The sequence below is a fragment of the Arvicanthis niloticus genome, chromosome 5, assembly GCF_011762505.2.
Source record: "Arvicanthis niloticus isolate mArvNil1 chromosome 5, mArvNil1.pat.X, whole genome shotgun sequence".
In the NCBI taxonomy this organism is placed as follows: Eukaryota; Metazoa; Chordata; class Mammalia; order Rodentia; family Muridae; genus Arvicanthis; species Arvicanthis niloticus.
The window spans coordinates 100,972,008-100,998,077 of record NC_047662.1 but is presented as its reverse complement, the minus strand read 5'-3'; the positions used below and the strand labels follow the sequence as shown (position 1 = coordinate 100,998,077).

General features: G+C 41.6%; 1 protein-coding gene across 2 annotated transcripts in view; it reads left to right on the top strand.

Annotated features, from left to right (window-relative positions):
- Positions 1-26,070, top strand: part of LOC117709046 (phospholipid-transporting ATPase FetA) — a 103,049-nt gene that overhangs the window by 43,266 nt on the left and 33,713 nt on the right. For both annotated transcript variants that reach the window (XM_076935114.1, XM_076935115.1), the window contains 4 exons: positions 1,374-1,456; positions 2,980-3,138; positions 5,419-5,507; positions 22,364-22,560. In XM_076935114.1, the coding sequence (XP_076791229.1) occupies positions 1,374-1,456; positions 2,980-3,138; positions 5,419-5,507; positions 22,364-22,560 (528 nt within the window). The remainder of the gene's footprint in view (positions 1-1,373; positions 1,457-2,979; positions 3,139-5,418; positions 5,508-22,363; positions 22,561-26,070) is intronic.

Below are 26,070 nucleotides of genomic sequence, written 5' to 3'. Positions count from 1 at the left end.
TACAGATATTTGTGTTTTCTTTCCTCTGTTTCTTTGTCATATAGTGCAACATCAGTGGAGTGAATGTCAGTGATTATCATATTTGTGTTGCGGTCCTAAAGGAACATCCTTCAAGGGACACTACCTCTATTCTGAAATTGATAATGCATTTCCAGTTGTGTGTGGTATAGTTATGTCATGTTTGGTGTAATCATGACCTGGTTAAATATACAATGTATTTGTAGTCATACATGGGATAGTTATATCATGTTCGCATAATCATGACCTGGTTAAATATATAATGCGTTTGAGGTTGTATGTGGGATAGTTATATCATGTTAGGCATAATTGTGAGCTGGATAATGTTTTCATTTGGAAATTAAGTGTGACATAAGGAGATTTGATTGCATGTTGATTTGACAAAGGGTAGATGGACTTGTGATAGATATTCTTGATTGTAAACTTGACTACATCTGGAATCAACTAAAACACAAGTGGCTAGGCACACCTTCGAGGGATTTTTCTTGAATTTGAAGTGTGACAACTCATTTTTAATTCATATCTTTTGAGGTGAGAAGGTAGACCTTTAAACTGGGCCACACCTTCTGGTGGCCATCTATATGAAAGACATAGAGGAAGGAAGTGCCAGGATTTTGCCACTTGGCCTCACCCTCAGTTTACTGGCATTAGAGCCTAATCCTCTGAGATTCTGAGATATACTGATGGCTGGCTGAGACATCTACCTTTATGCACTGAACAGCTACTGGAGTCTTGGACCTTCTGTTATGAGACAGCTGTTGTTGGACTAGCTGGATTGTAGTCTGTAAGTCACTCAATAAATCGACTATACATATTGTGAATATATGCATAGACATATAGTCATTCCATCAATACTGCTCTCTATAGAGACCTGACTAATACTGTACCCCCCAAAGCTTTTTGAAATATATTGTTACTATCTCAGTGCGTTCTTGTATCCAAAAATGTTTCCTTGTGGTCTTTCCATGAGCCCTGTACTTATGAACTGTTTTCTCGGAATTTTAAGGGGCTTCTTACCAGAACCTGCTGTGTTCCTGAAGGAAGCAGGTGCCACCTCTGGGTTGCTCTGTGATGTCTCTTCAGCTTCTCTAACATATCTGACCAGCTAGTTATCCTGTGTTGATTAAAGTAATGGGAGAACAGGGAGTGAAGGGTTCCTTGCAGTTATCTGACCTCCATACTGCACAAGAACAAGCAGTATCTAGCATGGGGTGTTGTACAACTCAGACCCTGAGCCTGTATTCTGCTGGCAATGTTTATTTTCTCAAACCTAATGAGGAGGCCTCACAAGCAGGCCCTGTGCTACTGTTGGGTATATGTCCCATACATTAATGAACCTGTGACCTTTACTCTAGTGAAACCAACCTGAAAGTGAAGCAGGCCATCTCCGCTACCTGTGACATGGAGGATAACCTGGAGCTGCTGTCTGCCTTTAATGGTGAGCTAGAAGATAGGCTCCCCACCCAAGGCTTCACCAGCAGAGGACTAGCTAACATATGGCATATCCACACAGGAATTCTATACATCCCATTATAAACAATATGCAAGTTGATAATCATTGACAAGAGGAAGACATATACAACAATAGAAATATATAGATTATGAAAAACAGCATAATACATGTTTTTGGAGAAACATGTTTGCATGCATGCATAGGATAAAAAGCTTATAAAGATGTAATTCAAAAGGTTCATAGTGTTTTTTTTTTTAAACAATGAGTAGATTACAGTGTTTCTCCAAAGCCTTTAATCCTAGCACTTGGAAGACAGAGGCCATCAGTCTCTGAGCTTGGGGTCAACCTGGTCTATGTAGTGAGTTTCAGGCTAACCAAGGACAACCTAGCCTGTATCAAAAAATTTTTTCTTCATCATTTTAGCATGATATAAGTATTTACAAAGGAGATCCAGCAACATGGCTTGGTGAGTAGAAGTGCTTGCCTCCAAGCCTGTGACCTGAAGTTGATACCTGGGACTCACGTGGTGGGAAGAGAGAACCAACTCCCATGTGTTGTCCTCTGCTTGCCACACATGCACCATTGCATACATTCCTCCTGTTCATACGTGCAGAGTAAACCAAGCCAATAAAGGCTAAAAATATTTTCAGAGGATATATTTACTAATCAGGGAAAATAGCAGGTTCACCTTCGGGTAAGTAATAGCTCCATTTCTTAAGCTTCGCTGACACTGATCTGGCAGTGCTGAAGCTGATCAATTGCCCTGTGATGTTGTCACTGGATGATCCATGGCAATACAGAATTATTGGTTGGTTGGTTGATTGGTTGGCTTTGATGCCCCATATAGCCAGACTTTGAGCTACTTTGTGGGTTCTTTTTTCTTCCACCCTTCTCCACTCCTCTTCTTCCACCTTTACAACCCCCTAACACTAGATAGGAGAGAAAAAAGGATAGAGGGGAGAAGGAGCAACATTATCATTAAACTGCTTCCTGCTGATTGGGGCACTGAGATCCTTGGGGCACGTTTGATCTTCACCATCAGGATGTCTAATTTCTTCTTGTTTCTTCTTTGCACATGACTCCTTAACAAACCCCAACCAACATCAACCAGTAACCTGCCAACAGCTCCCCAACTCTTGAGACCCTCACCTTTATACACCCTCTAAAGAGTCCCCAGAATTCTAAATGTCACACACTCACAGAAACTATTTGCAGCTCTCAAGATCACAGCCCTGCTAGAGCACAAGGCAAATCATAACCAGCTGCTGTGGACAGTCTGAAGTAGCCCCATATCGACAGCTGGGATTAAAATGAAAATATATTTCTATTTTTGTATTTTTCCTTTAAAGAAACCAAAATTTTCAGTACAGCCCTGAAATCTTTTTGTGCTTTTCTAAAGGGGTGTGGTACAAGATAGGGAACAGTTGAGAAAAGGTAGAAAAAAACGTGTTATAACCAAGAGGTCTTCTTTCTGCCTTTCTGCTAAGCATTCTTCCCTTTTCCTGCAGGAGAAGTTAGATGCGAGCCTCCCAATAACAAGCTGGACAAGTTTTCTGGAACACTGAGCTACCTGGGGGACACCTACTTACTGGACTCCGAGAGGCTCCTGCTCCGGGGCTGCATCATCAGGAACACAGACTGGTGCTATGGTTTGGTCGTTTACACTGGTACGGTTCCTCATAGCCATAGCCAGACCCAGCCGGTTAGAGCCTGTTCACCGCCCAACTATGGGGAGTGCATGATTAGGATCTGGGTACAATAGACAAGCATATGTCAGGATGGTGGCTTCATGCTTGATTGGTGGGGAGGTGAAACAGGTGGCTGGATGGGAAATTTAAGAAGAAACTGAGAGAGAACAAGACTTTGCTCCTGGCAGTGTGCTGGTTCAAGGAAGGCTTTAGGTTTCAACACCATAAGGCATCCATGAGATATCCAGTATATGCAGACACAGGAGAGGGTTTCACACAGAGAAAGTACAACAGAATCATTGTGTGAATGAAAGGTTACATGGTGACTCCTGTTAGAAGGGAATATAGATTGTTCATTATGGAAAAGAATTTAAACTATAATGTGGAGACTTCATCCAAGAGAAAAGTACCACGTTAGTGGCCCATCTTGAGATGTCACTTAGAGTCAGAACCCACAGTATGTAGTGAGAGGTTATCTTGGTTCATGGCTTAGTTAGGAAAGAGAGGCTTTGTTCCCCTCTGTACCCTGAGTAGCAGTAGACATTGATAGCCATTTTTTTCCTGTCCCTATAAATAATTAATTTAAAAAGAGGAGGGACTTAACTTTTTACTCAGTCTCAGAGGTGTTAGTTCAAGCTTGCTTGGTCCTGTCACTTCAGACCTGTAGCAAGATCAGCCATCATAGTGGGAATTCATGACGGGACAAAGTTGCTCATGGCATGGTGGCCGAGAAGCAGGAGAAGGGGTTGGGATGGGGGCTTCAAGGGAGCAGGGCCCCTAATAACCTAACTTTCCTCAACAAAGTTCCATACCTTAAGTGTCTACTAACCCACAAGAGCGCCACCTGCTGGAGACCAAGCTTTCAACAGATGAACTTTTAGATACTTTAATATCCTTAAATACAGGCTTTAACACAACCACAACCATGGTAGGAAGAATTGAGAAAGGTTTACCATAGAAAACATTACTAAACTCGGATTTTTTGAGGTCTTTTCAAGAACATCTACTCTTAAACACGGGGCTCCTAGTTCTCCTTCTGTGGAAAATAAGGAGAAGCTCTGAAGGAGCTTCAGAGCGGAAGCCCCAGAAGAGCTTTGTTTATTGGCTCTTGATGTGGAGTGGCAGCTTCTAAGCTGCTTAGTTTCAAACCCAAGAGATGTAGAGCAGGCTTTCTTCACCGTGCGTCAGTGGTCACTCACATAGGAAAGCCACTCCTAGAAAGGTCATTTGTTCAGCTGAAGATTTTTTTTCCCAGAGCAATAATAGTAGTGCCAGCACAGCTTCAGTCCCTTCTGGTTCTTGGTTTGTTAACAATAGTGATGAAGTCTGGGGAGTCCGTGCAGCGTCTCATATTACAGAGAGCATCATGGTACACTCAGTGCAAACTTGAGTGGCTGTTCCTGATGTGCAGTGTTCAAGCTCTGCCATGGTCTCTCTGCCTCCTTGAAAGGCAAGGAGAGTAGGATCAGTCTAAGATTCTGGAAGATATGGTCCCTGTAGCTACCATACTCTGCCTTGAACTTCTCAAAATCCCAGACCTGTAAAGGGTTAGAATGCTACCACATATGCTATGCATTCCCAGTGTACTCACACGCCATAAAAGCCTAGCTACCCACAGGCCCGTGGGCACAGTAGTGCTGTTCCTTCATTAGAACACATGTAAACAGTAGTCAGGTGGTAAAAGGCCAGCGAAATTACTACATACAGTTTATTCCTCACCCTCTTATGAAGATTTCCTCCCAGACTGCTAGCAGCATCTCTAACTAGTGGCTTGCAACTCGGGTCCATGGCCATTCACTGCTCCTTTGCTCATTGTCTGTGCTGCCATAAAGGAACATGGCACCCATGTCTCTCAGCCATGAGAAGTCCCTACTTCCCAGCTGTTACTTCAGGGGAAATCAGTTACTGCTACTTTTTTTTCTTCCATTCTTAGGAAGTTGACTCAGTAATAGGCTAAAGAAAACAAATACATCCTTTATCAGAAAATTCCTACCCTAAGCTAAATAAATCAAGTGGTGACAAGAGACACTTCCATGACTCTTGTTCTGACTTACCTCATGGGAAAATCAAGACTTCACTGAGGTGCTGGTGAGAGAGGAGTTGGTGTGGACACTTAGTAGGGAAACACTTGTTCCTTTCTGTGTTGTTGCTGATTGCATTTCCATAAGAGGTTAGAAAAACTGAACATAAAGGTAGATGTCAACACAGTTTGAAGCTCCAAGTATATTCAGTGGTTGTAAAATTCTCCATTTTTCTTAGGGCCAGACACCAAATTAATGCAGAACAGTGGACGGTCTACCTTCAAACGAACACATATAGATCATCTCATGAATGTCCTTGTGCTCTGGGTAAGTTAAACACTTTCTTTGCACAGATATACATCCACAGCAGTAGTAGGCCTTTCCAGATCAGAATATAGTTGTTTAAGTCAAAATAATCTTTATGACCCCCAAAGCTAAGATGTGACCTGGTAAAGAACAGATGCAATGTGCATGAGTCTAGGTTACTCCTCCTATGTAAGATAATGACCGTTAAGAAACAGTTGCTTTTGGTAAGTGGTACCAGAGTTGATCAAGGGCCCTATTTTAGAAATAAAGATACTTTTTCATATCAGATTTGATCATGATCTGTAATAACATGTCACATAGTCTAATAGAATGCCTTATTTAATTCAATAGTTTTAAAGCTGTATTATTCAAGGGAGTCTTAAGAGACTGCAGTGGAGACAGAAGATCTGATATGGTTTGTTTTGTCTGGCCTTATCTGAGTTTATTCTTCAAAGAGAGCAAGCTCTCATTGTGCTGTTTTATATTTCAGTTTGAAAAACAGGGATCTTCTGCTTTTAAAAATATGAAAATCACTAATAAAGGGACTCATGAGAAAGGAAAAATGGGTTTTGTTTGTTTTGTTTGCCTTTTTACTTTTGTTTTGTTTTTGGTTGTTTGTTTGTTTGTTTGGGGTTTTGGGTTGTTTTGGGTTTTTTTTTTTTTTTTTTTTTTTTTTTTTTTTTTGGTTGGTTGTTTTGTTTTTTTGAGACAGGATTTCTCTGTGTAGCCCTGGCTGTCCTGGAACTCACTCTCTAGACCAGGATGTCCTCAATCTCAGAGATTTGCCTGCCTGCAGAGTGCTGGGATCAAAGGCATAAGCCACCACCAGCTGGCAGAAAAGATTTTTTTGTTTTATTTTTTTCAGTTTACATACACATACATTTTAAAAACAGTATTTCCCTCTCCTAAACTCTTCCCAGATCCTCCCTACTTTTCTACCCACTCAACTTAATGCTCCTCCCCCATCTTTCAAAAATAAAAATAAAGCAAAAGCAAAAAACAAAGATTACAACAAACCAAAAAACTAATAGGAGAAAAATATATCTTAAGGAATCCCCACCAAAAAAAAAAAAAAAAACTGTACATGAGAAAAATACATGGACTCCATTTTGTGTTGGCCAACTATCCCTGGGCATAGGTTGTGTCCTGGTGCATGGTTGATATGCCCAGGGACATTCCACTGGAGAAAACTGATAGTAAGTATTAATTGTAAATCCCTTCTGGGTTAGAATGGATATTGTGTTCACTTCTCCTTCTGTGCTGTGATTTCGTTTGGGTTGTACTTGCACACGTCTTCTGTGTGTTGTCAAAGTGTCTATGAGTAAAGTGTGGATTGTCTCTGTTGTGTCTGGAAGACACTATTTTTTTTTTTGATGGAGTCATGCACCACCTCTGGCTCTTACCATCTTCCTGCCTCCTCTCCTGCATAGGCCCTTGAGCCTTGAGGGGAGCTGTTTGACAATGATAACCCATTTAGGGCTGAATGCTCCAGAGTCTCTCACTTTCTGAGTATTGTCCAGCTGTGTGCCTCTGTATTAATCCTCATCAACTGAAAGAAGTTTTTTTTAATTAATAGTTTTGTTTACATTTCAAATGATATCCCCTTCCCATTACCCCTCCACAACCCCCGCCCCATCCCCCTCCCCCCCCCTCTTCTTTGCCTCTATGAGGGTGCTCCTGCACCTACTCACTCACTCCTACCTCACCGCTCTTGCATCCCCTACACTGGGGCATTAAACCTCCACAGGACCAAGGGCCTCCCCTCCCATTGATGTCAGATAAGGCCATCCTCTGCTACATGTATATCTGGAACTATAGATCCCTCTATGTGTATTCTTTGGTTGGTGGTTTAGTCCCTGGGAGCTCTGGGCGGTCTGGTTAGTTAATATTGTTCTTCCTATGAGATTGCCATCCCCTTCAGCTCCTTTAGTCCTTCCCCTAGTTCTTCCATTGAGGTCGCCAGGCTCAGTCGGATGGTTGACTGTGAGTATCTGGATATATATTGGTCAGGTGCTAATAGAACCTCTCAGGGAATGGTCATACTCCTGTCAGCTCCTGTCAGCAAGAGCTTCTTGGCATCAGCAATATTTGGGGTTTGGTGTCTGCAGATGGGATGGATCCCTAAGTGGGGTAATCTCTGGATGGTCTTTCCTTCAGTTTCTGTTCCATTTTTTTGTCCCTGTTTTTCCTTAGGACAGGAACATTTCTAGGTTAAAAATTATGAGATGGAAGGGTGGGCCCATCCCTCAACTGGGGTCTGTGCCTATCTACTGGAGGTGATCTCTACAGGTTATATCTCCCCTTTGTTGCATATTTTGGCTAAAGTCATCCCCATTGGGTTCTGGGAGCCTCTCTTTACCCTGGTATCTGAGACCCTCCAGTGGCTACCCCCAGTTCCCCATCCCTTACTGCTACATATTTCTATTCAATTTCCTGACCCTCTGTACTTCTCCCTTGTCTCTTCACACACCTGATCTTGCCCCCCCACACACACTTTTTTCTCCCCGTCCTCTCTCCCTCCCTCTACCTCCTGTGACTATGTTATTCTCCCTTCTAAGTAGGACTGAAGTATCCATACTTTTGTTTTCCTTCTTCTTAAGCTCCATATGGTTTGTGGTTTATATTGTGGGTATTGTGAGCTTTGGGGCTAGTATCCACTTATCAGTGAGTACATGCCATGTGTGTTCTTTTATGTTCTTATATGTCTGAGTGAGGGTTACCTCACTCAGGATATTTTCTAGTTCTATTCATTTGCCTGGGAATTTTATGAAGTCATTGTTTTTAATAACATGGTGTAAATGTACCACATTTTCTGTATCCATTCCTCTGTTGAGGGACATCTGGGTTCTTTCCAGCTTCTGACTATTATAAATAAGTCTGTTATGAACATAGTGGAGCATGTGTCCTTGTTATATGTTGGAGCGTCTTCTGGGTATATGCCTAGGAGTGGTATAGATAGGTCTTCAGGTAGATCTATTTCCAATTTTCTGAGGAACTGGGAGATTGATTTCCAAAGTGGTTTACCAGCTTGCAGTCCCACAAACAATGGAGGAGTGTGCCTTTCTCCACATCCTCGCCAAAATCTACTGTCACCTACATTTTTGATCTGAGCCATTCTGATTGGTGTGAGATGGAATCTCAGAGTCGTTTTGATTTGCATTTCTATGATAATTAAAAATGTTGAACATTTCTTTAGGTACTTCTCAGCCATTCAAGATTTCTCAGTTGAGAATTCTTTGTTTAGCTCTGTTTAACCTTTTGATAGGGTTATTTGGTTGTCTGGGGTCGAATTTCTTGAGTTCTTTGTATATATTGGATATTAGCTCTCTATCAGATGTAGGATTGGTAAAGATCTTTTCCCAATCTGGTGGTTGCTGTTTTGTCCTATTGACAATGTCCTTTGCCTTACAGAAGCTTTTCAGTTTTATGAGGTCCCATTTGTCAGTTGTTGATCTTAAAGCATAAGCCATTGGTGTTTTTTTCAGAAAAAATTCCCCTGTACTGATGTGTTTGAGGCTTTTCCCCACTTTCTCTTCTGTTTTATTCAGCATATCTGGGGTTTTGTGTGTGTGTGTGTGTGTGTGTGTGTGTGTGTGTGAAGGTCTTTGATCCACTTAAACTTGAGCTTTGTACAAGGAGATAAGGATAGATCAATTTGCATTCTTCTACATACTGATCTTTAATTGAACCAGCACCATTTGTTGAAAATGCTGTCTTTTTTTTTTTTTCCACTGGGTGGTTTGGACTTCTTTGTTAAAGATCAAGTGTCTATAGATGTGTGGGTTTATTTCTGAGTCTTCAATTCTATTCCATTGATCTACCTGCCTGTCTCTATACCAATACCATGGGTTTTTATCAGTATTGCTCTGTCGTATAGCTCGAGGTCAGGGATAGTGATTCCCAAAGAAGTTCTTATATTGTTGAGAATAGTTTTCATTATCCTGGGGTTTTTGTTATTCCAGATAAATTTGAATGTTGCTCTTTCATCTCTGTGAAGAATTGAGTTGGAATTTTCATGGGAATTGAATCTGTACAGCCATACCATCCTGAATGCATCTGATCTTGTCTGAAAGAAGTTTCTATGAAGGCTGGGTGATATCAATGATTACCTTTCTCCTCTGGTAGTATGCAAAGTACCTTCCAGCACCATGAATGCTAGTCAGTAGAGGTGAAGCATCTAATTAATTTTTTTAAATGTCATGTGTATTGGTGTTTTGCTTGTGTGTATGTCTATGTGAGAATGTCAGATTCCCTGGGAACTGGAGTTATAGGCATTTGTAAGCTGTCATGTGGGGGTTGGAAATTGAACATTGTGTCCTCTGGACAAGCACCCAGGGCTCTTAACCTCTGAGCCATGAGGTGAAGTTTCTATTTGGGCATTAGCTCAATTTCTCGTGTTTGATGACATTGTAAGTGATATCTTCAGCAATCAACAGCCTTTGCAATAGCTTGTGATATATGAGCTTATGTCTATGGTCCCCTTTGGCCAACCACTCAACAAGAGTAACCCATTCTTGGCATTGGAGGTTTTACTTAGTGGCATAAGGTATACAATTGGGGTATTTGTCTCCCTCGCTGTATGGTGACTCTATTGAAATTCCTTTCATGTGTATATATTTTAAGAAGCCTCTATAGTAGTAGATTTCTATGTGTCCCTTTAAATTTTATTTATTTATTTATTTACATCCCAAATGTTACTTCCTCCCAATCCCCACTTGAAGAGTTCTTCCCCCGTCCCCCCTTCACCTTTGAGAGGGTGCCCTCCCTTGGCATCCAATCTCTATAGGATTAGGTACACCTCTCCCACTGAGGCCAGACAAGGCTACATATGTACCAGGTCCTCCAGCCAGCCTGTGTATGCTCTTTGGTTGGTGGTTCAGTCTCTGAGAGCTCCCTGGATCCAGGTTGGTTGACTCTGTTGGTCTTCCTTTGAGGTTTTCATTCCCTTCAGCTCCTTTAAACCTTCCTCTAACTCTTTCTTAGGGGTCCCTGACCTCAGTCCAGTGGTTTGCTATAAGTATCTGCATCTGTCTCAGTCAGCTGCTAGTAGAGCCTCTCAGAGGACAGCCATACTAGGCTCCTTTCTTCAAGCACAACATAGCATCAATAATAGTGTCAGGGTTTGGTGCCCACCCATGGGATGGATCCCAAGTTGGGCTGGTCACTAGTCAGCCAGTCATTTAATCTCTGATCTATTTTCGTCCCTTGCATTTCTCTTTTTTTTCATTGGATATTTTATTTACATTTCAGATGCCATCCCCTTTCCCCATTTCCCCTCCCTAGAAAACCCCTATCCCATGCCCCCTTCTCCTTTTTTGCTTTTATACAATTTTTTAAATGTTAACCAAAGGCTTTGTAAGTTTGGTAATGCTCAATATCAATCAGAAGTGTAACCCAATACCCAACCTAGATATATCAACTATCTTTGACTGGCAGAGACATGTGAACATCCGCCTCCATGTCCCCTCCCTCTCTCTTTCTCTCTCTCATCACGTAGCTCCTCCTCTCCTTCTCCTCCTCCTCTCATTACTCCTCCTCTTCCTCTCTGTACTCCTCCCACCTTAGCTCCTCCTACATATAACCCTTCCTGTTAAAATAAAACTTTTCTTTCAAAATACAATTAGAGAATAACTATACCAATTTGTGTCAGTAAGGTGCAAGATAGACCTAATTTCCAGTCCATCACTTTGTTGACTAAGCAGAACCTCTGTCATCTCTCCTAACTAAAAGACTTAGTTCTGAACCTAACTTTTTTCTTGGCTTTAGAATGAATGTCAGCTGAAAACTATCCTCTCAAATCTTTTCTCTCAAAGTAAATAGCCAGGATTGGCTATGAGACTATAAGTTTTCAACCCTGTCAGAAATCCAGAATGACTGAGTTAACTGAAATTATGGGAAGCACAAAACATAGCTTCTAAAACTTAGCCAATTTATAGAGACAGCTGAACACCTGGACAGTCCCTATACTACAAAATGTTGGAGCATCCAATCTTCAGCCTTCTGGCCCAGGATCATCTGACAGACCTAGTGATACAGAATTATTAAGGGCTGATTACTCTGTCTTGGCAGATATAATCAGTCAACTATTCTGCAAGTGTGTCCTTTTCTGGACAGTGATTTGTCTGTAGATGGAAAAAGGCAATTATTGCCTAGTGGCTATCTCACCACAACTGGAGTAACTCCAAAGATGCTCAGTTTCTTCTTAGAATCCAAAGACAGGGAAGCTGTCAGGAGCAGACAGGTCTCTAATCAAAATGAACATTAATACAGAAATGTTTGTAACATCAATTCTGTGGACTTCTGATGTTTTGAAAACCAACTATCCATGTAAGGTAATCTAGACTGTTGTCTCTTAACTCCTCTCAGCTATTTCTAAATAAAATATAGAAAACACCCTAACAATAAACCCAAAGCCATGAATTTGCTATATGCCCTTAACTCACAGTCTAACCATCTCAAATCAGTTAAAAAAGCTAAAGAAGGACTGGGTCTAAGCCTTGTATTCCTAAATGTGTTATACAGGAACAATGCCTATGAGAATAACAATATTCATCTCACTTTTATATCAATAAGAAGCTTGTACCAATGAAAACCTTACATTTGAAATCAAAGTAAATTTTATACCATTTAAGAAATTATAACTTCATCTTAATAACAATTATACATACTTCTACCAATAAGTTACAGCTATGCAATAAATCATAGCTAATCCTCCCTGTTCCAACAAAACTACTACTTTTCCCTAGAAAAACAGCCCAATATTAAACCATCTCAGTTCCTAAGCCCAGGGAATAGAGGTGCTGACTCTTCATTAACTTCTTCAAGCTGATTATGGGCATTGAGATATTAGAAGAGGGGCGGGGGAGGGGGGAGAGTAAATTGACAAGCCTCTGACGCTGTGTCTTCACAGCATTCAGCTGGAATTCCAGGACATCAGAGGTTCGAGCGGGTCTGCTCAGCTTGCTTGATGAGTCGATACACCAAGGCTATGTATTCTGCAATATACAATTCTCAAAAGAAATTTTAGTATCAAGATAATTTTTTGTTTGACTTCTGGAATCTAGTCTTGTGGTGGCCTGACTCTGTCATGTCTAATCCATATAATTCTGGGAGTTTCTATGAGGGTGTGCTCCCAGGCGGTGGTAGCGCACGCCTTTAATCCCAGCACTTGGGAGGCAGAGGCAGGCGGATTTCTGAGTTCGAGGCCAGCCTGGTCTACAGAGTGAGTTCCAGGATGGCCAGGGCTACACAGAGAAACCCTGTCTCAAAAAACCAAAAAAAAAAAAAAAAAAAAAAAAAAAGGGGGGTGTGTGCTCCCACCATCCTCCCATTTTTGCCTTCCTGCTCTTGAAATTCCCCAACACTAGGGAATTCAAACTTTCAGGTACCAAGGCCCTCCACTTCCACTGATGCCTGGCAAGGCCACCCTCAACTACCTATACAGGTGGAGCCATGAGTCCCTCCCTTTGTGTTCTTGGGCTGGAGATTTTAGAATGGCTACTCCAGCTTGTTTCTTAGGACCATTTGCTTGAAAAATTGTTTTCCAGCCTTTTACTCTAAGGTAGAGTCTGTCTTTGTCACTGAGGTGGGTTTCCTGTATGCAGCAAAATGCTGGGTCCTGTTTACATATTCAGTCCATTAGCCTATGTCTTTTAATTGGGGAATTGAGTCCATTGATGTTAAGAGATATTAAGGAACAGTGATTGTTGCTTTCTGTTATTTTTGTTATTAGAGTAAAATTATCTTTGTGTGGCTATCTTCTTTTGGATTTGTTGGAAGAGGATTGCTTTCTTGCTCTTTCTAGGGTATAATTTCCATCCTTGTATTGGAGCTTTCCTGCTATTATCCTTTGTAATGCTGGGTTTGTGGAAAGATATTGTGTAAATTTGGTTGTGTCGTGGAATATCTTGGTTTCTCTATCTATGGTAATTGAGAGTTTTGCTGGGTATAGTAGCCTGGGCTGGCATTTGTGTTCTCTTAGGGTCTGTATGACATCTGTCCAGAATCTTCTAGCTTTTGTAGTATCTGGTGAGAAGTCTGGTGTAATTCTGATAGGTCTGCCTTTATATGTTACTTGACCTTTTTCCCTTACTGCATTTAATATTCTTTCTTTGTTTTGTGCACTTGGTGTTTTGATTATTAGTGACGGGAGGTATTTCTTTTCTGGTCTGGTCTATTTGGTGTTCTATAGGCTTCTTGTATGTTTATGGGCATCTTGTTCTTTAGATTAGGGAAGTTTTCTTCTATAATTTTGTTGAAGATATTTATTGGCCCTTTAAGTTGGGAATCTTCACTCTCATCTATACCTATTATCCTTAGGTTTGGTCTTCTCATTGTGTCCTGGATTTCCTGGATATTTTGTGTTAAGAACTTTTTGCGTTTTGTGGTTTTTTTGACAGTTGTGTCAATATTTTCTATGGTATCTTCTGCACCTGAGATTCTCTCTTCTATCTCTTGTATTCTGTTGGTTGTGATGCTTGTGTCTATGGCTCCTGATTTCTTTCCTAGGTTTTCTATCTCCAGGGTAGTCTCCCTTTGTGATTTCTTTATTGTTTCTACTTCCATTTTTATGTCCTGGATGGTTTTGTTCAATTCCTTCACCTGTTTAGTTGTGTTCTCTTGTAATTCTTTAAGGGATTTTTGTGTTTCCACTTTAAGGGCTTCTACCTGTTTACCTGTGTTCTCCCCAAATTCTTTGAGAGTGTTATTTATGTCCTTCTTAAAGTCCTCTATCATCATCACTAGAAGTGATTTTAAATCTGAATCTTGCTTTCCTGGTGATATGGGAAATTCAGGACTTTCTTATGTGGGAGAACTAGGTTCTAATGATGCCAAGTACCCTGGGTTGCCGATGCTTATGTTCTTGTGTTTGCCTTTCGCCATCTGGATCCCCTTAGTGCTACCTGCCCTGTCTCGGACTGGAGCCTGTCTTTCCTATTATCTTGGTTGTATCAGAACTGTGTGGGTGGGATCTTCTACTGGGGTAAGAGCTGGGGCCCAAAATCTGCTCAGTGCTCAGGCTCAGACTGGAAGGAACCAATGCTCCGGGTCGGGAGTGACTTCCTGGGTCCTTGTGAGTCCTAGTTACTCCCTGTTTGGGGTGGGCGTTGCTGTCTGCTTACCTAAGATACTGCCCGGGTTAGAGCACCTGGGAGCCCCGCTTCCTCTGGGTTCTTTGAGATTAGGGGCAGAGCTGGGGCCCAAAATCTGCTCAGTGCTCAGGTTCAGAAGGGAAGGAACCAGTGCTCTGGTCCAGGAGTGACTTCCTGGTTCCTTGTGGGTCCCAGTTACTCCCTGTTTGGGGTGGGTGTTGCTGTCTGCTTACCTAAGATACTGCCTGGGTTAGAGCACCTGGGAGCCCCGCTTTCTCTGCGTTCTGTGAGATTGGTGGCAGAGCTGCCGCTTGGGATCTGCTCAGTTGTCCCTGCATTTTTTTTAGACAGGAACTCTATATAGCTGTAGGGATGATATTTAGAAAATGGCGCTTGGTCTGGCTTGTTTCCAGGCAGCCACCATGTTCAGGCTGCTCCTCAGCTCTGACCAAGGCTCCAGCTAGCTAGATGTGCAGGCCCTGGCACGCATGAGATGCCAGCCTGGGAGATGGCTCTGCCAATACACCACACCGCATTCACAAAGCTCAGCTGAACCCCAGACAATATCCACCATCCTTGCAGTACCTGGTAGAAATGAGACTCTTAAAGCTTAATGCTTATCTAAAGGATTTTATATTTAGAAATGCTCAATCAACAAGATGCCCACACAATTAGAGTTGTTACCTAGTATCTACCCTTTTGATAGAAGTTGCTACCTAGGACAGCTTTTGACCCATCCGTGGTTCTCCATGGCTAATAGCCTCCTTCTCTCTTCCCCTTCCTCTTCTCCCCTCCCCTTCCTCTCTTTTTCTCCCAGATCCACCTACTGCCTAATCACCGAGCTCCACTGTGAATACAATATAACAGAATAAATATCCTGCTACATATGGCTTTCAGGAAGGTCTTCAACATTAGTTATTTCTCCCTATCTCCCCACCTCTACCCTGTTCTCCCATACCCCTCCCCATCCTCCTAGTTTCCCATTTATTTGCTATAATATTATATTCAATTTCTCTTTCCTTGGAAGAGTCCTCCCTCCCTGCTGCTCCCTTATCTCTATAGATATTCTGACTGAAACACAAATCTAAAGCTAACATCCATTTATAAGAAAAAAACATGCAATGTTTGTCTTTCGGGGTCTGGGTTTCCTCGCTCAGCATGATTGTTTATAACTTCATCCATTTAACCTACAAACTTCATGATTTCATTTTTCTTAATAGTTGAATAATATTTCACTGTACAAATGTACTATATTTTCATTATCTTTTCATTAGTTGATGGACATTTAGAATGTTTCCAATTTTGGTTATGATGAATAGATCATTGATAAACATGTGGGAAAGTATTTCTGTAGTAAGATGTTGACTTGCTGGATGCCCAAGAGTGGTATAGCTAGAGCTCGTGGTAGGGCAACTTTCCTCTTTTTCAGGAACCTCCACACTGATTTCCATAGTGCCTGAACCAATTTGCACTCCCACCAGGAATGAGGAAGTGTTTCACTTTACCTGAATCCTTCTCAGCGCGGGCTGTACTTTTTTAAAATTTTGTATTATTGTTGTTTTTTCTTTATCTTGGACATTCTGATTGGGGTAGGAGGAAATCTCAAAGTAGTTTTAGTTTGCATCTCCCTGATGGCTAAGAACCTCCAACATTCTTTTTAAGTAGTTGTGAGTTATCTGTGTTTCATCTATCAAGAAGTCTGTTGAATTCTACAGCCCATTTTGTTTGTTTGTTTGTTTTGTTTTTTCAAGACAGAGTTTCTCTGTGTAGCCCTGGCTGTCCTGGAACTCACTCTGTAGACCAGGCTGGCCTCGAACTCAGAAATCCGCCTGCCTCTGCCTCCCAAGTGCTGGGATTAAAGGCGTGCGCCACCACTGCCCCTACAGCCCGTTTTTAAACTGGGTTTTCTGTTTTCTTTGTGTTCAGTTCGGTTTGCTCATTTGTTATGTTGTTGTTTGCTTTTTTGTTTTTTGCTTGTTTTTGTTTGTTTGTTTGTTTGTTTTGAATATTCTAGATACTAACCCTCTGTCATGTGTATATTGGAACAGATTTTTTTCCATTCTGTAGGCTGCTGCCTTTCTTGAATGATGGCTGTCATTTTTTGCTGTACATAAGCTTTTGCGTTTCATGAGGTCCCATTAGTTAATTGTTGATTGTAGGGCCTGTGCTGGGTTCTATTCAGGAAATCTTTCCGGTGCCAGTGAGCTCAAGCCTGTTCCTCGCTTTCTTTTCCATCACATTCAGGGTATCGTATTTTATGTTGAGTTCCTTGAGCCACTCGAAGTTCAGCTTTATGTAGGGTGATGAACATGGATCTAGTTGAATTTTCTACATTCTCTACCCTGCTTGATCATCACCATCTTCTGAAGATACTATCTTTTCTTCTGAAGATACTATCTTTTCTTCTGAAGATACTATCTTTTCTTCTGAAGATACTATCTTTTAGTGTATTTTTGGCTATTCTGTTAAAATTCAGGTGTCAGTAGGTTTATGGAACTGTCTGGGTCTTCAATTTGGGTCTGTTGACAGTGTGTCTATTTGTATGCTGATACCATGCTGTTTTTATTACTATAGCTCTGTAGTACAACTTGAGATGGTGGTGATACCTCTGGCAGTTCTTTTATTATTTAGGAGTATTTTAGTTATACTGATTTGTGTGTGTGTCTCTGTGTGATTCCATATGACATTAAAGATGGGCTCCCTTTCTTGGCGTAAGCCTCGAATTAAACCAGACATTGTTTGGCCACTCCCACAAGTTCTACACCACCATTGCTCTAGCACATCTTGCAGGCAAGACAGATTGTAGGTGAAGGGTTTTATGGCTGACTTTGAGCCCAGGTTTCTCTTTCTGCAGAGAACCTTCGTTTACTAAAGAGACTAGAACATAGGGGAGAAGGCTCCAAGGCTGCACAAGCTTGACCTCTCTACATTCAATGAGCTGTGTAGAAGTTGTCCTCAGCAGTGCATCCCCACTGTCGGTTTTCAGAGAATGACCTTCTGTCCTGGCATCAGCCTGGGTTCTTTAGAGATCTCCATGGAACCTCCTCAGCCAACAGCTCAAGCAAATTTAACTCAGTCCCACTACTGGAAGTCTGGCTTGACTACAAGAGTCGCTCTCATAGATTCCAGGAAGTTTCTACTGCTCTAGGTTTCCACAAACCCTACCAAGTTATGAGCATGGGAGATCTTTCCATCTTTTGATATCTTCAATGTCTTAAAAGTTGTTATTACACAAGCTTTTCACTTGCTTGTTTAGTTATCCGAAGATAGTTTTTGAGGCTATTGTGAAAGGTACCAGTTCCCTGATTTCTCAATATGTTTGTCATTTATATGTAGAAAAGCTATTGATTTTATGTGTTAATTTTATATTCTGCTACTTTGCTGAAAGTGTTTATCAGCTCTAGAAGTTTTCTGGTGGAATCTCTCTTTTTTAACTTTTTCTTCTTTAGATTTTCTTTTTATGTATATTTTATATATATGCTTGTTTGCCCACATGTATGTGCACCACATGCATGCATGGTGCCCTTGGAGCTCAGAAGACAGCATCAGATTTCCTGGAATGGGAGCAATGGATGATCATAAGCCATTATATGGATGTTGGGATAGAACCTGGGTCCTCTAGGGGAGCAACGAGTTCTCTTAGCAACTGAGACATCTCCTCAGCCCTGGAAACAGTATCTTACGAGAGGGAGAGAGGGCTGGAGAGATGACTCAGCCGTTAAGAGCATTGACTGCTCTTCCAGAGGTCCTGAGTTCAATTCCCAGCAACCACATGGTGGCTCACAACCATCTGTAATGGGATTCCATTCACTCTTCTGGTGTGTCTGAAGACAGCTAAAGTGTATTCATATAAATAAAAATAAATAAAATTTTTTTAAATGTATAAAAAATAGAGGGAGAGAAAAGAGAAGATGATAGGATTGCACGTGATGTAAAAGTTAAAGGAGGAGCTATAACTCTCGTGAGGAAGGAAGGGAACGGGGCAGAGGAGGGTGGGGCATGGGGAGGGGGTGTGAGAGAGGAGGCATATTGGAACAAGGTATGATGATGCACATGTATGGACATGCCACCGTGAAATGTCTTGCTTTTTGTGTTAATTTATAGTTTTTATATCATGAAATAGAGAAACTCTAAATCTAAAAAGCACTGTATAATGATCACTTTGATAATAGAAGCTTAAATTGAAGACATAATAATTTATGTCCACTCTGGCCAACCCAGATGACTTTTGTTCTTTTTGGATGGAAATTAACTTCATTATTCAAACAACTTCTGTGCATAACTGAGCCATTCTGGTAATACCTACACTTAATTCCTTACCTTTTCAGTTCCTAGTATTAGAATCTGAAAACATCTTCAAATGTCTTTTCTTTCAATGTACTTCTCATCAATGTCTAAGTTATTTTTTTACAAGTAATATTTTATTTCCAAACATAATGAGGCACATTCTATAATGAATGAACATTTCGTACAAGTTTGGTTTACAGGAGAAAAAAAAATGTTATTAAGTTAAAAGTATAAATGAATGTGGAACAACAGTAACAGCAACACTTTCCGTGAGTCTAATGCTAAAGTCAGTATGGGAACTTCAGTCAAAAGGGAAGGTCCATCCAGTGCATGCTGAGATCAGCTGGTTGACAATCTGCATCAAGTCTCACTCACAGGAGACTGACAAGTGAAGACTACTCCATCAGGTGAAGGGGTGGCTCAGAAGAAGCAAAGAAGCATCAAAAACTTAAGGCTCAAACCACCTTCTCCTACTATATTTGTCAGTTTCTGCAGAGAACAGCTTGAACCAACCCAGACTAGTCTTCATTCAGTCAGGGGAAAACAGAAGGGACAGACACTGCCAGCAGAGCTATCCCAGTGGTTTCTTGGTTTTGGAGAAACAGGAGAGGATGACAGGGTTCTTTCCAGGAACCACCATTGCTGGGGAACTGGAAGGTTTTCAGATAAAGCCTGAAGTCTGACAATTTATCTTCTGGTTTTTAAAGGCAGATTTTTTTTTAAACTTCCAAGGTATGATGTGGTGTCTCTCCTCTTCTCTCTTCTTGAAGTCTGTATCTTCTGTCTCTCCTGTGCAGGAGAAAGCACTGTGTGCACACAGGCTCCACCTTAGGTTGTTGGGTATCCACAGGAGCTCTGGGAATCCAGATAAGTGTCCAGGTCTCTGCATGTTGCTGGAGCAGTCCATTTTTCCTAGAAGAGGCGCCTCCTGGCCTTGCACGGAGGGCGAGCAGGTCTCACAGGATTCAGAGGGTGCTGTTCTTGGTGACTTGGAGGAGGAGATGGAGGGAGAGACTCCAGTGGTGAGTCTGGAAGAGGCCCCAGCATGCTTCTTTGGAGGCTCCAGTTGAACCATGGATCATATCCCTCTGTGCTAGGAGAGACTGAAGGACTCAGGCCATCTGGGACTTGACCCTAAGATACTGCCTGAGTTAGAGCACCTGGGATCCCCACTTCCTCTGGGTTCTTAGAGATTGGGGGCAGAGCTGCCACCCAAGATCTGCTCAGTGCTCTGGCCCAGACCGGAAGGACCTGGCTGGCTTTTGCAAGACAATCTGTTGTCTCTCTAGAGGATAGCAGATGTGATCAGGATTAGCTGATCAGGAGTGTTCAATGTCTAAGTTATAAACTGTCTTTTTTCTTATGAGAAATATCTTAGGGCTGGGCTAGAGCTCAGGTGGTATACAGTACTCACAGAGAATTTTCAAGGCTGGGATCACTGGCACTGCAAAAAAGTGTAAGTTAGAAAAGTTTTTAAATTGCAATTCCTTTTCCAAGTCCTTTTTAGATAGAGTTCATAATAGACTGAAAAACTAGGAAGGCCGTTGAGCCTGAAGAGCATCCACGAGCATCCACCAGCTCTTTCTCCACTGCCCAGAGCTGAGCCTTCCCAGTAAGCAGAGATCCATGTCCTCATTAAAAAACAAACAAACAAACAAACAAAAACAGATTATCACCATCAGCAGTTAAGGAAAGTGATGCAAGCAGAGGCTTCCAACAGCAGCAGGAGCCGGTCACATGACCCAGTAAGCTAGCTCACTTCCTCAAAGGTCATCTTCAAAACAGGATGTCTCCTGTCAGCCTAGAGCCATTGAACAGTTTGCATATCTGTCTGAGGAGGAAAAACAGTTGGTACCTGACATCTGTAGTGGGATGTTTAACTTTTAGAGTATTTTCACATTATTAATTACAGGTTTGTTATACCTATAAACAACAAAAAAAAATCAAGAAATAGATTAATTGAAACAAAATACTGGTAAATATTATAAAATTCCACAGGAGAAATAATGACCATGGCAAGTCTCTGACTCACCAGATCGTGTTATCGCATGTTATGGTTTGTATGTAAAATGTCCCCTAAAGGCTCACGTATTCAAGCACCTTGTGCCCTGCTGCTGACTTTGGGGACATTGTGGAAACTTTACCAGTTGGCTCTGCTTGGAGGACATGACTCCTTATAGGACAGCCTTGAGGGTTCTAGCCCAGCTCCACTTCTGGCTCCAGCCTCAGCTTCCTAGCCTGCTACAATGTGAGTAACCTAACATAGTTCCACCAGCATGGAGCCACTCACCACAGATGATGGACTGCATCCCTAAACTGTCAGAATAAATCCTTCCTTAAGTTACTTCTTTCAAGTGTTTTGTCTCCCCAAGAGGCATGTACACTGAGAATCCAATGTGTATCTAGTATGCGCCAGATACTGTGAGACTCATAAAGTAGGTAAGATGATTCCAGTTCTGAGGCGTGCAAGTCTGTTGAGGGGAGGCATCCATGTCAACAGTCACTAGTCATTGTAAGTTTTATTTGACGGTTACATCTGGGGCTATGGAGACTGCTTGCCTTGAAAATGGACCTGACTTTGAGCCCCAGAACTCACATACAAATACGAAGTATGAAAAAATACCAGTGATGGTGTGCACTCGGAGTCAGGAGGATCTCCTTTGTGTACCTTTATATATCTTTGATATCAGTGGTTCAGGGGGCCACATTGAGATTTCATTTTGCTTCAGTTAGAATGGCTATCATTGTGAAAACAGAAAATAGCAGGGACACAGGAAAAAGAAATCGTATGCTCCATTGGTAGGGATATAAATGAGTCCAACCACTGTGAAAGCAATAAAACCAGAAGCAGCGTTCCCACTCGCCAGGCACGGCTGAGCCATTCCTGGTATATACCTGAAGGAATCGAAGTCTGCACTCAGCACCCAGCGCACCACGACTTTGCTGCCACTGCCCTTGAACTGTGGCCTCAGTGAGCCCATGGCCTCCCTTCCACCCTCACCGCACACCGAACCGTTACACAACTGCCATCTTCCTTACCTCAATATCAGTTTCCCCACCATCCTCCCTCCAGCTGCACCAAAGCCACACAACTCAGGGTGTTAGTGGCACCCCTTCCCCTCCCCCACAGCGTGTTGCAGTGATTAGGAACTTGGACTCTGACTCTGTTTTGGAACCTGCTTCTCCTATCCCATATCTAAGTAACTTGAGGTAGAACATGGTCCCACTCTGAGTATGAAGATTTTCATCTGTCAGAAGTGTCCATCAATATGAAACATGTAAAGTACTTGGCACAGTTCCTATTAATTGTTACTTGGTGTGTTCTAGTTATTTATACCTCCCTTTGATTCTCACAGAGGCTCCTGCTGGCCTGCCTGCGCCCTGTGTGCCACTCTAGTGCCCCCCCATCTCCATGGGAACACCTATGACAGCTAAGACTGCAGAGGAAGGATGAAGACGTGTATTCAGATTTGCTGTTCTGTTTTGTTTTCTACACAGATTTTCTTGCTTTTAGGCGGAATGTGTTTTCTGCTGGCGATTGGACATGGCATTTGGGAGAGCAACAGAGGCTACCACTTCCAGGCATTTCTCCCATGGGAGCACTATATTACTTCAGCAGCTACAAGTTCTTCCCTCGCCTTCTGGTCCTACTTCATAGTGCTCAACACCATGGTACCCATTTCCCTCTATGTCAGGTGGGCATCTTTAACCATCTCTGTATAGGGAGGGCATGACCTTATTCTTCCTGCTTTAATAATCAACTAGAATATGATATTTTAGAAAGCACATGTTGTGTGTGCTCTCTTGTTTTTAAAGACAAGAGCTTGCTATGTAGCCTAAACTGACTTCAAACTTCAGATCCTCCTGTCTCAGCGTCAGTACTGGGACTCCAGGTACGATCCACCATTCCCCCAAAGCTCACTTTAACTCTTTTCTTTCCACAGACTTGGTGCGTGAAACACTCTGAGGCGTATCTAGAAGTTGCATAAATGTCTTTCATGTCTATAACACTGTGCTAGATATTATGTGATTTATATAAAAGTATAATTGTCCATCCCCTTAAGTAACCTGTAAGTTATATAATACATGCAAACACATGAAACAATTAGTTTCACGACACACAAACTTGTTGATTAACTATACCAGACAGCCTTTCCGTACCAGTGAGATAGGTTCTAAACATTCACTCACATATGTTATACAGAACTCAGAATACATTTTTCCATTAAAAAAATGGAAAATACATGTGGTAGTTTGAATAAGAATGCTCCCTACAGACTCATTAATTTGAATGCTTAATAGGATTAGGAGGTGTGGCCCTGTTGAAGCGGGTGTGGCCTTGTTAGAGGAAGTATGACACTGGGGGTGGGCTTTGAGGCTTCAAAAGCCCATGCCAGACCCAGTGTCTCTTTCTCTCACTGTTGCTTGTGGATCAGGATGTAAAACTCTCAGCTCCAGGGCTATGTCTGCCTGCCTGCCGCCATGTACCCCGAAATGATGATAATGGACTAACCCTCTGAAACTGTAAGCAAGCCCCGATTAAATGCTTTCTTTTACAAGTGTTGCCTGGTCATGGTGCCACTTCATAAAAATAAAACAGAAGGTATATACTTTATGATCTAAGTTGAATTCCAAATGTATGTTTATATAAGTTTTCTCTTCTAAAAAATTTATAACTTTATTTTATTTAATATTGTGAATAAGTTTTCAAAGTTTTTTTTAAGTTTCATTATGTTTTCTGGCTTTCATTGGAGTGTGTTGTAACAGTCCCTGTTTCACCTCTAATTTTATTAATTTGAGGGTTTTTTTCTATTTCCTTTGATTAGTGTGGGTCTGTAAAATTTATTTGTCTTTTAAAGAACCAATTTTGTGTGTGTGTGTGTGTGTGTGTGTCTGTCTGTCTGTCTGTCTCTGTCCCTCCTTTCCAAGTCTCCTAAAGCCTGACTTATGATATCCTAACCCTGAAAGCATTCTCCATAACAGAGTTACCTTATTTAATAAATGACCACCTAGTATATGCCACATCCTTTACTAGGTGCTAGGGATAGAAAGCTGAATGATAAAGCATCAGTTTCTCTAGAGACATTTGTTTGTAGCTGTGGAGACCAATAAAGAATTATGGTACAATACAAGCATCCTGTAACCAAATGTACATGCGTATTGAAATGCTGTAAGGAGACTTAGATGAGCTCTGCCCAGGGAGGCTTAGGAGAGTTTGCAGGAAAGGTAAGCCTCAGACTGTATTTGAAAAGCAAGTGAATAAAGAATACTGAGGTGGGCAGTTTTTCAGCTATAAGGTGTGGAAGTTTTCTCAAATTAGACCAAAGTATCAGATCCAAAAGAACATAAATTACAAGCCAAAGAGTTTGGATTTTATCTTATAAGCAGTAATGAACCAACCAATATCTAAGAAATAATGTGAATTATTAATATAATTACATACAACTATATAATATTAATCATGTAATGTAGATATAAGTGGCATATTCTATGATATATTGTTTATGTATTAAATAATATAATAGGTTATAATAAACCCATATTGTACATGACATAATGTATCTGGCTCTAAGTACTTTTAAAAAGATCTGAAAATGGGAGCTGGAGAAATGGCTCAGTGGTTAAGCACCTGTTCTCTTGCAGAGGACCTAGGTTCAGTCTCTGGCACCTTCATGGTAGCTCACAAAGATTTGTATTTCCAGTTTCAGGGGATGTGGTGCCCTCTTCTGGCCTCTGAGGGCACCAGGCATAGGCAAAACACTAACTAATATACTATAAAAAATTTTAGAACACACAGCTTTTAAAAAGAATGATCTAAAGATAAACTACAGCAAAAAGCAGACAAAGAAGTGGGAAAGAGGAGAATGAGACATCATAACCAAGTTGGGATGCACAGCTGGCCCAATAGTCAAAGATCAATAAATGTCACACAGCATAGACGACAGAAATCACACCGTCATCCCAGTAGATGCAGAGAAAACTGGACGTACAGTTTACACACTGGAGCCGAGATGCTGCTTCCAGCACCCCAGCCACCCTTTCAGTCCCGTTGGCCCAGCCAGGTGTGGGTTAAGTGACCCTGCACAGAGAGCACACTCAAGATCGGGCTTTAATTCACTGGCCCGAAGCAAGAGCAGCAAGTAGCGCTCCTAACTTAAGACCCACTCCCAAGAGCTTGCTATTTGGAGCTGTGTTAGGAAACGGGCCCTCACGTCACACTTTCAAAGCAGACAGGGAGAGAAAAGAAACACTTATCCAGGAAGAAAAGTTGACCTGAACATTTACCCTTCCTATTATGTATGCTGTGTTTTTGCATAAATATATCTTTTATTAATCACTAAAAGGGGGAAATGAGAATATTTAATGATACAAGCCCTGAAGAAAATGGGAAAGTACATGATAAAAGGTTTTGTGATAAACCTATAGCCAAAATAATAGTAGATTTTATACTGACAGCATTTTGTCTGCAATCCAGACTGAAACAAGGATGCCTGCTTTCTTCACTGTTTTTTCTTGCATGTATATGTGTATATGGTATGCATGCATGTGTATATATGTCTCTTTGCATGTATGTGGGGGCGGTTACTTAAGCACATGTGTGCACATGTGTGTGGAAACCAAAATGTAACTGCTAGGAGTCTTCTTCAGTCACTCTCTAGCCTACTCATTGAGATGGGTCTTTTGATGAACCACCTCAGTGGAACCCAGGAATCACTGACACAAGCTAGTCCAGCTAGCCTGCTTGCTCTGGGGATCACCTGTCTTCACCATTCAATACTGGAAATGCAGGCAGGTCCCCAAAGCCCTCAGCTCCAGTTCTTCTGATTGCAGAGCAAATGCCTTATCATTTTTTTTTAAAGAATTTATTTATTTATTTTGTGTAAGTACACTGTAGCTGTCTTCAGACACCCATATGAGGGCATCAGATCTCATTATGGATGGTTGTGAGCCACCATGTGGTTGCTGGGATTTGAACTCATGACCTCTGGAAGAGCAGTCAGTGCTCTTAACCACTGAGCCATCTCACCAGCCCCATGCCTTATCATTAAACTGTCACTCTGGTCCTTCACTCTCGAGCAATATGGTGACTGATGTCTAAGCTAGAGCAATGAAACAGGAAAGAGAGATAAAAGAAATACAGTTAGGAGAGGAAGTTAAATGACCTTCTCTGCAGATGTCATGATCATATACTTCAAAGACTTCAT